Genomic DNA, 15,719 nt, shown 5'->3' with positions numbered 1-15,719 from the left:
TGTGTCATGCGGCTTGGTGTGAATCTAAGTGCATACCTATATCATTTCATTTAAAATCATAGTCTTTTTTAGTACAAATATAGGAATAAAATAAATAAAAAGGAAACTGACTGCATTTGTTTTGTCATAGACAGTGCTGGCTTATTGGAACAGCATGAACGTGGCATGAGTCTGTGGTGCTTACCGATTCTTGCTGCAGCTCCCTGTGTTATTTTGAGACTCGGAGCTTCCACCACATTCCTCTATATGAAGTAGTGTCCAGGGAAACCTTCTTGTGGTCATTTGGCATGAATGCCTCATCTATATTTCGTCCTGCCCCATCTCCTTTCTCCTCAGGGGCACCTGTCATTCAGGGTAGCATGACCTAGCTACAAAATGATTGTGAACACCCACACATGCACACACACACACACACACACACACACACACACACACACCCCACAGTCTTATGGCAGAACCCAATTATTACGTGGTCATCCAGATAATCCAGGATGGCATTTACATCCTATTTTAAAGGCATTATTATCTAAATGAAAAACCCAAGCATGAATTCTCATAAGGACCATGTCTGAGGACTTTTGGCAGATGACAGTTTGAGAAACATTAATTCACATCCTGCCTAGACCCCCAAAGTATTTGAAGCAGCTTGCAAAATTAAACACAATATAAGAAAGAGAAACAGGCAGGACCAAGGATCTAGATGTGAGGATAACAGCAATTCAGAACCAAAATTGTCACTGAGATACCTGGCAGCAACGGCAAAAGGTGAAACACATCATGTTAGCTTTTTCTTATTATCTAATAAGAGAAAGCAGGCAAGTTCTCTAAAGAGACAGACTTTTCCTGTCACCAATTTCAAGGAATACTTGTCATATATATGAGGCTTTGGGGAGCCGGATGCATGAAGAAAGTCTTTTTCTATCATTTCTCCAGAGTGTCTCTAGACTTCCTACGAACTGAGAGGATATTGTTAAATTTTAAAGCAGTGAGGATACTATCAGTGTCTTAATCATACTTGACATTTGGAGAAGATCCTGAAGATTTTCAGAGTGCCTTTTCCAAAATGTTTATTATTTGAATCTCAGGACCAAAGTGGTATTATCGTCAAGGCGGGAAGGGATCCACAGGGATCTACGAGTTTAAGTGGGAAAGTTTGTGGCTATGTCACTCTGTCAGGTGGGTTTCAATGGTGCTTATGTCTGGGTTGGCATTTCCTTCTTGGAAACTTTGAATCTGCTAAAGTGGTTGGACCCTGGCCCAGTCTGCAGTGCTCTAGGGAAGGGGCTGATATTGCTGGAAGAAACGTAAGCAATGGTGGTATCAGTCAGTGCCACCAGAATCACCCTGCAGAATCAGCGGCATCCTGCCTGGCTTCTCAAAATGAATTAGCTGCTCGTAGCTATCTAAGGTGACTTAAAGAATAGACATCCTGAGGGGAGGGAAGGAGCAATTGGGGGGATTGTTTTATGAACAATATAGAAGTCTAACCAATGTACTGTATACTTGAAACCGATTTAAATAAATTATAAAAAATTATTTTTTCAATGGTAATTGACTAATACCACTGATATGCAGTATTAATTGTGTTGTAATTTAAGTGTCTATATGTATGTGGATCTGTTTCTAGACATTTTATTCTGTTCCATTCTTCTGTGAGTCTGTCCTTGTGCCAATGCAATGTAATAAAGTATCTTAATTACTTTAGGGAAAAAAAAAAAAAGAATAGACATACTGGAAAGAAATGTTTACACAGCTCATCTGAATGCTGGGGCATATCTGCCAAGTGCTACACTCTTAGGATCAATCTCATTCATGCCGAGCTGGTGAAATGATTAGCCAAAATTCAGTTGCTGCCTTTCTCCTTGCCCCCCACACATTGTCAAAGTGCTTTCTCACTGTGGACAATATGAAAATACATGAAAGATTGGAAGGAAGAAGTGAGAGGGAGGGAAAGGCCATGTACGATCCACATTTTCTTTTGACCTTTTAAAATGCGTTTTCTTTATATAATTGATATCCTACACTCTAAGATGTGATTTTATATCCTGCTTTTTTGCTTCACATGATATCATAAGCTTTTACTTAAACCTTTTTGAAAATAATGTTTTTAACATTCTTTTATCGGTTAGATTCTTTTCCTTTTTTCGCTGATGTGAAGAATGATTTAGCGGACTTCTTGGTTCATTGTCTTTGTCTACATTTTGAATATTTCTTTTCCTCTTTAAGAGAGATTTTTAGAAGTAGAATTATGTGGCCAAAGGTTTGAATGTTTTAAAGACTTTCTCTTTCTATCTGGACACATGGCTTTCCAGAAAGGTTGTACGAGTTTATACTCTTCTCAGCATCACATGAGAGTAACTATCCTGCCTCACTTTCAAACATTTCTTAACTTGAAAAAGTGAACTAGCAATATGTTATTTTTATTTATTTGAAATTCCGTGATGATTAGTGGTGATGAATTTATGATAAGGAGGTAATTCGTATTTCTTCCTTTGTGAATTATATACTTATTGGGCTTTGGGTGTTTTTAAAGAGATTTCTATGACCTGTTAATATCTATAAAGATTAACCTCTTAGCATATTTCTTTCAAATTTTAACCAGTTTGTGATTTGCCATTGGATTTTTTGGTTACAACTTGATTAGCTATAATTCACATAACATAGAATTTACTCATTTAAAGTATACAATTTGCTAAGTTTTTTTGTACAATTATACAACTATTACTACAATTAATTCTAGAATGTTTTCATCACCTTAAAAAGACATTCCTTTAGCCATCATTCCCCATTCTCCTCCCCTCCCCACACCCCAGTCCCCCAGCCCTAGTCACTCACTAATCTACTTTCTGTCTCTATAGATTTGCCTATTCTGGACATATCATATATTTGGAATCATATAATATGTAGTCTTTTGTGGCTGGCATCTTTCATTCAGCATGTTTTCAATGTTCATCTATGCTGTATCATGTATTAGTATTTTATTTGTTTTTATGGCTGCATAATATACCACATTTCATCTATCCATTCACCAGCTGATGGACATTTGTGTTGTTCCCACCTTTTGGCTATTATGACTAATGGTTCTATAAACATTACAACTTAGTTTTTAAAAATTTTAAAAACAAATTTTAAAAATTTGTTTACTGACGTTTTAAATTCATGTCATCAACTCTGTTGCTTGTTTAAATGTATTTCTTCATTTGTTTAAGATTAACAGATCTTTTCTCAAACCAGTGATAAAAGTTTCACCCATGTTTTAATTTTTTGATTTTTAAAATTTGTTTTATTTTCCATTTCAATCTGTAATCTATTTATATTTTATTTTTGAGTCTATGAGAATTAGGAAGAATCTTAATAGTCCTTTTGTCCACCACTCCCACCCCAAATAGCTAAATTTTTCTAGCATCATCTGCTGAGTCATAATTTCCACCAACTATTTTCTTTATTCTGTACTGATTGCTAATGCTTTCTTTATCCCATATTAAGTTTTCATGAGAATAAGCTTGATTTGGGGGCTATCTGTTGTATTTATTTGCTCCTTTTGATTTTTTATGAATTTAATGTAAAATAGGACTACACTTTATTGTTTTTTAAACTTTAGTAGGAAACAATACCTATATAAATAGAATTTTCTTAGATGAGAAAATTGAATAATAATAATAAGAAGAAGAAAAACATTGACGCAATGACATTGACGCAATTTAAAATTTAATGCAAGAAAGGGTGTGTGGCTTGTACTCTAAATTTTATTCAAAAACAGGAAGTTTTTTTCTGTGATTATTGATTGACTCAGGTTTTCTATGCATTTTGAGACAATTTTAATAATTTATATTTTTCTATAAAAATTGTATTGAAATGGTCAAAATTCTTAGCATAGAATTTTTACATCAGTGTGTTTCTAAAAGTTTTTTTTAGAAACTATTATCATCTTTTAGATATCTGTTATCATCTTTTTCTCATTCGGCTTATTTATCTTTTCTCTATTTTATTAATTATATTTCCTAGAGCTTTGACTCTTTGGTCAGCAGACAAATGGGTCAATAATATGGAAGAAATTAAGAGCTTTTTTCTTTTTTTGAAGCAACGGTAGATTTTACCGTGGGTCTATCCCAAAGAGATTACACCTGTGTAATAAATTAGAATAGGTAATTGGCAAGAAAGTGTCTGAATTAGTTATGGGAGCAATAATTAGTTATGGAGCAATAATTAGTTAAGGGAGGTTTGCTTTTGTTTTTGTTTTGTTTTTGCAGTTTTAAGTAATGGATTGAATATTTTAACCCTGGGGTTATTTTTTCATTCAGAAAGAGCCTCAGAAATTTAAAAAAAGAAAAAAAAAAGAAATAGGATGTCCAGGCATCTTATAATTAAAAATTGAAGCTTGATGTGATAGTATGTAATTATTAAGAAGAAAAATATTAATTATCCTTGATCTTTTTGGCTCTTTTCACAGACTCTGTGGTGGGTGGGAGTTGCTTGGGTGGTGCATATAGCTCTGTCCATGAGGTTGGGCCTTGGCCATTTTAGAAGTGAAGGGTGTGGGGAAGGGCAGATCCAGCAGAGAAAAATGCAGTGCTCAATTAATTTGGCTGGAAGAGCAGGGTGGTGGGGATATTACTGCTGTTAGCCTTTGTAGGAGGTCATTACCACTGAGTGAGAGGAGAGTCAGCAGGAATAGAAAGGTAAGGAGAGATCTAGCAGAATGATGGTTCTGATGCCTAGTGAAGAACAATATCACCCTCCTTGGAACTCCCAGAGTCCTTGGTCCCATCCCTTAGCACTAAATTCTGCCTGAATTCCTGTTGCACAAACAAGATCAGAGACCTGGATACACTGAGCCAGGCCATTTGGAACGGTGCGTCTTGGGAGAAATCGCAGACTGGGGAGGAGCGGTAGGAGTGCGTGCCTCACTGGCCATCACACTGTGGGGTCATGTGTAGGCATTTGTCAGCATAGATGTCAGGCTTTAGGACAGGACCCCTGTTTAAGGCTGTGGGGCTTTTAAGCTGCATATCTGGGAAGCCTTAGCCCCTCACCCTGCCCAATCAGGTCCTGGAGCTCCTCGCCTAGGACCTTGTCCACTAGCCCTGCTTCCCCACCTCAACCTTCACAATTGTGGGAACACAGTTTCTCTGATGGCATGAATAGGGGTCTAGGGTGCTAGGCTGCAGTTACAGCTTTCTGTGGGGACATAGACATTCTGATCTGCCAGCCACCCCAACATTCTACCAGGACTTATTACCACGAACTCTGCAAGAGGCCAGCTCGTTCTCCAGGAGGCCAGCCTGCAAGAATCAGCCACGCTAACCCTTTCCTCTCACTACCCAACCATCCTTTTAGGTTGTGGGCTCTATGGAGGCAGATTGAGGACTCATTCATCTGCACGTCTTTTCAGTGCTCTGTAAGAGGTTTACGAGTACAGAAGAGCAAGCCTAAGAAAGGGACAGTGAAACTTCCTGCTCCTCTTAACCATTTCTGACCATTTGTCTCTCTTTGAGGATCTGATGAAATCTTTGGACTCTCTCCAGAAAAGTACAGGCAAACACTTATACACACAAGCACACACAGAATCTTGCACACAGGTAGCCTGTCAATAGATAGACCTTGGCTAATAGACCCTGCTATTAGAGTTCTGGTAGATTCCATTTACACCTTCTCAGTATCATCTCATCCTGTGCCAGGCCCCTCACATCTGCACACGCATTCAGCAGCTCTGATTCTGCATATGCTCTAATCTTTCCACAATAGAGGTGTTGGCTGTGCTACTGATCTGGAACCCAGTTCTAGTGATCTATAAGATTTGTTGAAATGATGTTTTCTACTATTGTCCTGGCAGGGTTAATTGGTAGCCATGACCCTGAGGAATCATGGGTTCCTGGACAGCACAGGTTTTATTTGATGTTCAAAAGATGACCTAGAAGTGGAACTAGGCCATTCTTGACTCCACTTGAGGAGACCCCTCCTTTTCTCCCAACTACCAAAGCCAGCCCTGCAAGAAGTCTGGATGTAAAGGTCCTGAAAGCCCACTGATTGAGAGTAGGCTTGCCAGCCTCATACGAGAGGGAGCCTGCCTCAGACTAATGGGCTTTCCTCATCACCATTATCCTCTTACCGTCACTCCAACACACGGTGGTTGACTTTTCCCCGTTAGGTCCTCTTTCATGATTTCCTGAGTTACTCCCTTCAGCTCGTATTTGTTTAACGTTCAGAGCCATTTCCTATTTGGTAATGTTTGGGGCTTTCACGGTGTGGAACATGCCCATCAGTTCTCCTTCCTTCTCTTCCCATTCAGCAGTGTTCTCTGTTCCATAGATTCTGGCTGTGACACAGTCACCGATACCGAGACTGAGGACGAGAAGGTCTGTCCCTACTCGAAGCAGCAGAGCCTGCGGCCAGAGACTTCACCTGGGAACCTGATGGTGGTACAGCCGGACCGCATTCGCTGTGGGGTAGGCGCTTCTGGGGCCGGTGGACTGATGTCGTAATGCGGGCTTTCAGGCTTTTCAGTGGATGCCTTTGTTGGAGGAAAGGGAGGGGGCTTCTCCTGTTGCACCTCAGTGTAATCCCAGCCTTCCTGTGGGGTTTCTCCTATACATTAGCTGCCCTGGGAATCCCAGTACCTGGGGCTTGCGCACACCTCCCTCAGTCCTTTAAGTCAAAGAGAAACGAGCCCAGGAATGTATGTGTTATCAGTCTAAGACTTTTAGTTCATGGAACCAAAACCGAGGACACGTGGGAAACCAGCAGACATGAGCATTATTAGACGCTTATGTCACCTCTGGCCTTAGAGGCCTGGTTCTGTTCCTGCCAGCCTGATGCTGGGAAGAAAGGGATGTGGGGTATTGAGAGAGCTTGCCTCTCCGTCAGCTGGCCACTGGCATGGCCCAAACAAGTGCCTTGTAGCTTGATGGCTGAAACCTGCTGGCCAGAGTTGCTTGCAAAAGGGATAAGATTAATGCCTAAGCATAATGTAACTAACATTTTCGGGGTGACCTGAGTGTGATGGCCAACTGATGGGTCACTGTCATTTGGATCCTACGTTAGTATTGATAGTTTTTCATGATCTTTCCTTTCCTGATCAACCATGTGCGATATTGGCTCAGAGTAGTAAAATGCTTCCCCGTGGGTACAAACCCTTTGCTAAGTGTGTCACTGGGGGCTCCTAGAGACAAGGCTGTGGGAATGGGAAGTACTAACTTTCTTGCCCTTGCGAGTGATTTTCTGTGCAGTCTGAGTCCATGAAGCATCGGACAAGGACTCCCTACAGAGGGTTACAAACTGCTGCTTTGGGCTGGATTGAACTCATAGATATGTTTGTTTTGGACTGCACAGTGTGTTACAAGTTAGGCATACAAATCTGTGTTTACAGATTTCTTTGCATCTGAACCTGGTAATACCAGGCCTGAGATGACTTACATGGGGCATGCATCTCCTGATTTGCTCCATATTCCTTCCTGCCTTCCCCATGCCCCTGTCATCTTGAGATCAGGCTAGTGGATGCCTGTGGGTGGGGGATTTGGAACTAAAGAACAATGCCCTTCACATGTTTCCCTAATTCTCCAGGCTTTTGTTTCTTCTCCCATCCAGGCCCCCACTAACCTAGGATTCTCCTTGTTGCCCAGGTCTCTTGGTCTTGGGTCCACTGGGCTGGGTTTGGATCCTGACTGTCAATAGGAGAGACCTACTAGTTCTGTCTGGCTCCCCTCACTCCCTAGGAGAAGGAGTGAGATGGGGCCAGGCCTGCAGCAGGAGTCAAGTCAACTATGAACACATTCGCATTCAGCCTCAGCAGCTCCCAGGAGCCAGGACCATGCCCCTCCCTCATCTGGTCATGAAAGGCACTCTGATGATTTTACAGCAGAATTTTAGAATGAACATTTGGGGGTTAGCTATGGCCAGAAATCTCTCCTTTTCCTCCTTTCTTTCAGGAAGGGGGTGGGGCGGGGTGGGGGGAGTGCGGCTGTCCTTACCAGTTCAATGTCTTGAAAGGACCATTGCCCAGCACAATAAAACAAGATAATCACATTTGGCAGGCTTGGCAAGAGATCTTAAACCAAGGTAAAATAAGTATTCAGATTGCTCAGTGCCTTGAGAAAATTAATCCTCCAGTAACTTACTTTTGTCCATCTAAGAACGGCATTAAGTTACAGAACAGGAGGGCTTCTCTAGGTGCCTCTCACACTGTAAGATGCATATGAGTCACCCGGGTGTCTTGTTAGAGTGCACACTCTGGTTCAGTAGGTCCAGGAAGGGCCTGAGCATCTGCATTTGTAATAAGCTTCCAGAGGAAGCCAATGCTGCTGGTCCCTGGACCTCACTTTGGGTAGCAAGGCTAGTCTAGAACTCTGCTTATGCAACTATCTGTGGTGAAGAGCCATTTTTTATTATTTTTTTAAAATTTCCAATTCTGCCATGGACCAAAGCTTTTATAAAATACAAAAAAAAAAAAATACTATAAAAATGAAATAATAAGACATAAAATATAAGTTGCAGATTTTTAACTTGTTACTGTAAGCTTCAACAGATATAAGATTACTCCATCAAATTGCTATAAAAGTTTATAAAAGTTCACTCTTGGTTTTTGTAACTTGTCTTACTGGGACCCGTGGCGAACAGTTCCTGCCAAGCCCTGGACTGCAGACCCCACCCTGTTCTGGAACAGACTCCCTACATAGGGCTGAGACTTAGGGAGTAGGGAAACCCTCAGGCTCAGCACCCTAACAGCGGACCCAGAAGAGAGAGAGGATGATGACTGATCTCCCGTTCCAGGTAGAAACCACTGTCTACGTCATTGTGAGATGTAAGTTGGATGAGAGAGTGACGACGGAAGCAGAATTTTCTCCTGAAGATTCTCCCTCAGTAAGGGTGGAAGCCAAGCTGGAGAATGAATATACCGTTTCCATGAAGGCTCCCAGTAAGTAGCCCCATTTACCTCAGGAAGTTAGGCATCATGTTAAGGAAGAGATCCCCTCTTGCTTTCTTTTACTTGTCCTGTCTTTATTTAGCAGCTGAGCCAAGTGACAGCCAAAATTTGGATTTGATTGTCATGTTCTACTTAAAGGAAAAGGAAGTGACAGAAACATAATGTGTGATGGGAGGGAAATGGCTATATAAAAATTGTTATCATTATAAAGTTAATATATTAAAATTCTTTGATTTTAGAAGAAAGTAAGAAAAAAGCCATCAGAATACCATTCAGTGTTTTTGGCCTTTGTTCACAATGTTTAGAAACATAGTTGTTTCGATAGTATCTATTTACCTGATATTCTGTTTTTCTTTACGTAATCTTATATTCTCTCCCCACCGCTTTAACCTCCATGCTATTACAAGGACTTTGTAACTTTTCTTTTTATAACACATTTTTTATACTACAAAAGTAAGTGTGCTCAGTACAAAAACTTGAAGAATACAGTAACCATAAGGGAAAGTACATAGAAAATTACCCATATGCCCACCCCAAAGGAAATCACTGGTTTTTGTATTTTTCCACATCTGTATACATGGCTTCAAACTGTCTATAGCCCACTTATGAATATTTTTCCATATTAATGGCTGAAAAGAAGTGTCATCTTTTAATTTTTTAATTTCCTCATTGTTGCATATTTATGTCATTTCTGAGTTCTCCTTATTGTTTTAAATTATGATATATTGAGCATCATTATGCTAGCAGAGTTTTTTTTTGTTTTTATTTTTGTTTTTTACCTTTTATCTTTAGGATTATTTCCTTAAAATGGAATCCCTGATACAATGGGCATTTTGAAGGATCCTGGAAAATAGTGTTTAATTGCTTTCTGAAATCTTACTATCATCAAGTTTATTTGCTGTGCCATCACCAACACTAGGTGTTATCATTTTAAATATATTTTTTGCTAATTTGATATGCTTTTAAAAAGTAGCCCATTGTTTTACTTTGTATTTCTTTGATTACTAAGTGAGTCGAATATTTTCCCATGTTCTCTGCTTGTTGCATTTCCTCTTTTGTGAATCGAATCTTTGTGGTTGGTGTATTTTTAATTTTTCTTTCCCCTTCAAAACCCCTTCCTGTGGTGCAGAAGAGAGAGAGCATGCAGGAAGCTTATAGTAATGACAGCAGAGCAGTGAATCAGTTCTACTGGCCCAATGTAGCAGACTACAGAGTTCCACCTGCCGAGATCCCTCCCACCTTCTGGAAACCAGTGGCCTTTGTATAAAGTGCTTTAAATTAAACTCTTCTTCCTGTTTATTGTGGTACTGGGCCTAGAGTAGTGAACAAAATAGACGAAAATCATTCAAAAATGAAATTCCAGACCCAGTGAGGATGATTCCTCTCACTCAGAGCCCTGTCATGTGCTAGTCTGCTCATCTTCTACTTCTGCCCTTTCCCTCACTTCCCTATCGCCAGCTTACCTCCAAGATCTTTCTTCCAGCCCCCAATTAATTTCTTCACTATGAAGCTGAATCCATGAACCCTTTTCCCTGGACCCTTGTTCCTTCTAGGCACTTTTATGGTATCTTTTCTTCTGTTCAGACCTTTCATCTGGGCATGTTTCTCTGAAGATATATTCCGGGGATTTAGTGGTGTGTGAAACCGTTATCAGCTATTACACTGACATGGAAGAAATTGGGAATTTGTTGTCCAATGCTGCGAATCCTGTGGAGTTCATGTGTCAGGTAAGGTTGTTGAGAGGAAACCTGAGTTTTCTGAATATGTAGTTTCTGTTCGTGGTCCATCAGCCTTGAATCTGCTGCATGGGAGATAGCTGGATTTAAAATATCACCATCTTCACTTTTGTTTTTAGGCCTTTAAAATTGTACCCTACAACACAGAGACCCTCGACAAACTGCTCACTGAGTCCCTAAAGAACAACATCCCTGCCAGTGGACTGCACCTCTTTGGAATCAACCAGCTAGAAGAGGAAGATATGATGACAAGTAAGTCAACATTCAAACCTCAGGAAACCAACAGAGCAGATTGATTCCAGTTTGCTGGTTCAGCATCCAGTCAACCCCTGCTCATACATTCTGCTGGTTCCTGCTCTACAGCCTTTCCTTTGAGAAGGATTCATTTTTTCACTGGCTAGTCAGAGATTCTTCTAAATTGTAAATCTGAATACCTTACACCCTTACTGAAAACCCTTTGTGGTTCCCCCTTGCCTTCTAAAGTCTAAACCCCTTAACCTGTTGGCAAGTTCTTCCCAATGGCTCCTGCTGCATTTCTACTCTCATCTTTTTCCACTCTCTCCCTTGGCTTCTGTGCTCTGCTCTATGAACTTCTTTCATTCACTGAAAATTCCACCCTGCCTCTTGCCACCTTGACTCATGAGAACACAATCCTTCCTGCCCTTCTCGGTTGCCATTTTCTTGGCTAACTTCTCTTCACCTCCCTGCAGCAGCTTAGGTTGCAGTTTCTCAGGAAGACCTTCTCAAACCTTCAGTAGGTTCCATCTACATGCTGCAAACTCCCCTAGCATGATGGGTGTTTTAGTGCTCCTCAGCTGTGTCTGTCTTCTTTGCTAGGCTGTCAGCTCAATGAGGGCTGGGTCTGTGCCTGGGTGATTCATCATAGGCTCAAAATAAATCCTTGTTTGATGAGGGAGGAACAGTCTTGTGTGCATATGTGACATGCTGGGAGCTAGGAGAACCACTTGCATGGGGACGGTGTCTGGACTGCTGGACAAGATGCCTCTTATTGTGCTTCTGTGGACATCACTCTTCTCTCATGCCATGGTTGCACTACACAAGGGGACCCACGTCTTGTTACCCTCTGCCTGCATTCCATCCTTCCATAGCCTAAGAAAACCATAGGATGAGGTTATGTCACCTTCACGTCCTTCTCCTGGAGGCATTCTCTTGTTGCCTCCCCCCATTTTCCCACTATGGATGTTCTTGCATCACTTCAGCAGGTGTTAAGATTCCCTATTCTTAAACTTGGGGCTCAGGAGGGAGTATGTGGGATCCTGGGGACATTTTCAGATCCCTCATTCCAAGCATCATATGCTGGTGAATATGAAGCTGGAATTGTCTTATTTAAATATGTAGATATAGATATAGATTATATATATCTATAAATAGATATAGATATAGATTATATATATCTATAAATAGATATAGATATATGTATTTATATTTATATCTATATGTCTTTATGTGTGTATATGAGTGTGTGTGTGTGTAAATATATCACTGTTGGGTTTAGAAATTAACTTTTATGAAAGCAAGACAAAACATATGCCCCCCAACTTCATAATAAACTTTTCAATTTTCTTGGTCAAGTTTAACTTGCTATATTCAGATATTAATAGGAGGAGGGGTTCATGGGGATTCAGTGACTCTCAGGAGTACTTTGTTTCCCATGAATCAGAGGTTAATAAACATCCCGGAGTTCACATACATTAATACAAACATTCAAAACCTGTTCTAAACCAGAACCTTATTGAATACCATCATATTAATCTTCCGAGGTCCCTTTGAGATAGTCTGGAAATATTTTCTATTTCAAAACTAAGGCCCAGGGAAAGGCTAAGTAACATAGTCAGGATTACTTGACATACTTTATGAATAAGAGCTAAGAAGATGGACTTCTTTCTTTCAATTAGCATAAAACAATTGCTTTAAAACACCCTGGAATTTGCTTTAAAACACCCTGGAATTTGCAGAGAAGATCAAAACATGATTATGTTGTACTTTGTGACTGTTATTTAAATCTTTAAAAAATCAGCACATTTTGAATTAGTATTATTTCTCAGGATTCTCTGGTCCTTTTAGAGAGAGAAGGTAGGATTTTAATGATTCGATTTGCTAATTAATTAACATATCATTTCTTCTGTCATCTGAGGGCATAATCTTCAGTGATGCCCTGAAGGAAGCTGTCAGGTGTTAGGTCTGTCAACCAAAAGGAAATGATTGAGTGTCATGCGAGGCTTGCCAGCTTCGTCTCCCAGAACAAGAGTGCCTCTTCCTTCATATTTATCTGTCCATTAACTTTTTCTTGACAATTTTTCAGATCAGAGAGATGAAGAGCTGCCCACCTTATTGCATTTTGCTGCAAAGTATGGACTGAAGAACCTCACTGCCTTGTTGCTCACCTGCCCAGGGGCCCTACAGGCATACAGTGTGGCCAACAAGCATGGCCACTACCCCAACACCATCGCTGAGAAACATGGTTTTAGGGACCTGCGGCAGTTCATCGATGAGTATGTGGTAAGGTCAAGGTGGGAGAGGCCCCAGAATTGTAAATGCACTGTGTGGTTCTTGAACTGCCTTTTCACCAAAGACTTGGTCAGATTTCATCTCTAGCATGTCCTCACGTGCCTCTTCTGGCAGGGCCAGTATGTGTGGGCTTAAGAAAGAAACCCTGAGTCACATGGACCTAGGTCCAAGTTCCCGTACCAACATCTGTCAGTTGTGTTACTTTGGGTAAATCATGTGTTCTCTCTCTGTTTCCTAATGTGCAGAAGGAAGATAACAATACCTCGACCCATAGGGTTCTTTTGAGGATAAAAGGAAATAATATAGGTAAAGAACTGAGGTCCACCTTCAAAGATTTTACAGAGACATTTATAGGATGAATCTGCTGAAGGTTTGAGGCTTATTCCTCTTCTTCAGCCACCTCCTCCCCACTCCTCCCCCGTTGACTTCCAAAGCACCTTGTCGGGATGCCCCCGGCTGCCTCACCCATCATCAGACCCGGGTGATCTGTTAGGATTGTTTTCTTCCTTAGCAGAGACGGCTCTAAAGCTTTCTACCTGAGGTTTCGGGAAGCCCACTGTGAGGCCTCATCTTCTGCTGACAGCTTCTTTCTGAGCCTCTGCCTATCTTAGGGTAGATATACCAAATTTATCTACTTCTCTGGTCTTGGACCCCCAGATCCTCCTTGAGCATTGACTTCTGGGTCCTTTGAGTGTAATCTAATCCCATGCCTAGGCTTTGGAATTGACCCAGTATTACTTCCGTTGTCTTGAGGGCAGCTGCCCTTCCTGATTCTACCCTTTTCTGGTTTTCCTTCATCTTTATGATTCACAGCAGGAAAGTGGGAATAACTTGGCCTCTTGTATGGGGCTATGACCTCAAAAGGAGCAATAAGCACAATCCAGTGTTGCTCTCTACCTCCAGACAGGAGTGAACCTGACACCGGCTCACTCCCATCTAGAGGTAGAGACTGTCAACAAGGCAGCGACTCACTGAGACATGTAGAGGGAGGGTCTTCCCAAAGTTTGGGGGTGATTAAGTGTGTTGAATGAATAGAATAGCCTGAGTCCCTGCTTTGGGCATGATTTATATCAATGAGGCTAAAAGGTGCTCACAGTCTGGGAATATTTACTCAGCTTTACTTTGAAGTCACAAACGTAGAAAAGGCAGCGTTTTATTTCCGTGCTATTAGCTTTTATTAAGGACAATACTGTATTCATAGAAATAACTGCTATTTATTGGTTTTATTTGATTGGTAAGTGCATGACTTCATTTAATCCTTACCACAATGCTTTGAAGTAAACAGTAGTATTATCTCCCTTTAACAAATGAGGAAAAGGGATTAGAAAGGCAGAGTAACTGTGTGTAGGGTCACACACTGGTAGGGGTAGAGCTAGGCTTTGAACCTAGTTTGATGCCAAAGCTGGGGTTTGTGATCCTACGTACTCTATGTGACAGGGAAGTTTAAAGATGCACTTTCAGCTTTCATTGAAGTTAATCTGGTTCATATTTCTCATATCATCTTTGTTCTCCAACTGTAATCACCTTCAACCAGTGCATCTTTAGCACTGCTACCAAAAGGTTGTCCCCTATGTGTTGTTTATGACCTCTAAGAACTGCCCCATTTCCTCTTCCCATCATGTCAATACTAAATGCCAGACCTGGAGTCATCAACACTTCACAGTTGCCACCTGGTCCATTCCTTGAGTCTCATCAGGAAACCAACAGAGTCCACAGCGGATTAGCTTTCTTGGGGTAGCAGTGATGAAAATGAATATATTTGTGGGTTTATGCTGAAATAAGGATTGTGAAACACCGAAGTTTCTTACCAGGAAAAGTTGTGCAGAGGTTTCAGAGAAGTCAGCTCTCTAGCTTCCCAACCACCTGGAGGCAGAATGACAGAGGGCAGCTGATCTGACTTCAGGACACTTCACCTCAGACTGCCTCTTGGGCACACAGGGTATCAAACCGAGGGGCACCTGGAGACGTGTACCGTCAGGCACTTTGGAGCAGCCCGCTGGAAGGAACAGGGACGAGGGAATCAGGTTCCTGAGGGACCTCTGACTACACACAAGTGCAGGAACACCTTAGCTACAGCCCTGTTTGTCCCATTTGAATTTTCGTGTGACTAGTCAGTAAGAGTTATATGTTTGTGGGTCATTTGTTCCCTTTTGAGGAACCACTAGGGTGTAGTGGAAAGATCAGAACCCAGATTGCAGGCCCTTGTGTAAGGCGCAAGATTTTTTGCACTTTGGTTTTCTTATCTGTATACTAGAGAATATTATACCTTTCTTAAGCAGTGGTGGATGCATTGACATATAATGTATAGGCAAATATGAGCTTTGCGCCCCTAACACATAATAGGTGCTCATCAAAAAGTTGTAAATTTGTCTCCTCTGGTCAGAGGATGTTTAACGAGCATCTCCCGCATGCATGACTCTATGCTTAGTGTTGCGGGAAGAAACAAAGGTTAAAACAAAAACATGAAACAAAAATAGACTTGGAGCTAGGCCTCAAGGAGCTTTTAATCTGGTGGAAAATACAGACATACACAC

At 41.1% G+C, this 15,719-nt stretch overlaps 1 protein-coding gene across 1 annotated transcript in view; it reads left to right on the top strand.

The window, feature by feature from the left end:
* PIK3AP1 (phosphoinositide-3-kinase adaptor protein 1) overlaps positions 1-15,719 on the top strand; it is a 95,616-nt gene that overhangs the window by 38,895 nt on the left and 41,002 nt on the right. Inside the window, exons 3-7 of the mRNA XM_011374040.2 lie at positions 6,310-6,446; positions 8,767-8,911; positions 10,505-10,647; positions 10,776-10,908; positions 12,980-13,176. Of these exons, the coding sequence (XP_011372342.1) occupies positions 6,310-6,446; positions 8,767-8,911; positions 10,505-10,647; positions 10,776-10,908; positions 12,980-13,176 (755 nt within the window). The remainder of the gene's footprint in view (positions 1-6,309; positions 6,447-8,766; positions 8,912-10,504; positions 10,648-10,775; positions 10,909-12,979; positions 13,177-15,719) is intronic.

This window comes from Pteropus vampyrus, unplaced genomic scaffold (genome assembly GCF_000151845.1).
Source record: "Pteropus vampyrus isolate Shadow unplaced genomic scaffold, Pvam_2.0 Scaffold238, whole genome shotgun sequence".
In the NCBI taxonomy this organism is placed as follows: Eukaryota; Metazoa; Chordata; class Mammalia; order Chiroptera; family Pteropodidae; genus Pteropus; species Pteropus vampyrus.
The sequence above is the reverse complement of the archived record's forward strand: the minus strand, read 5'-3'. Positions and strand labels throughout refer to the sequence as shown.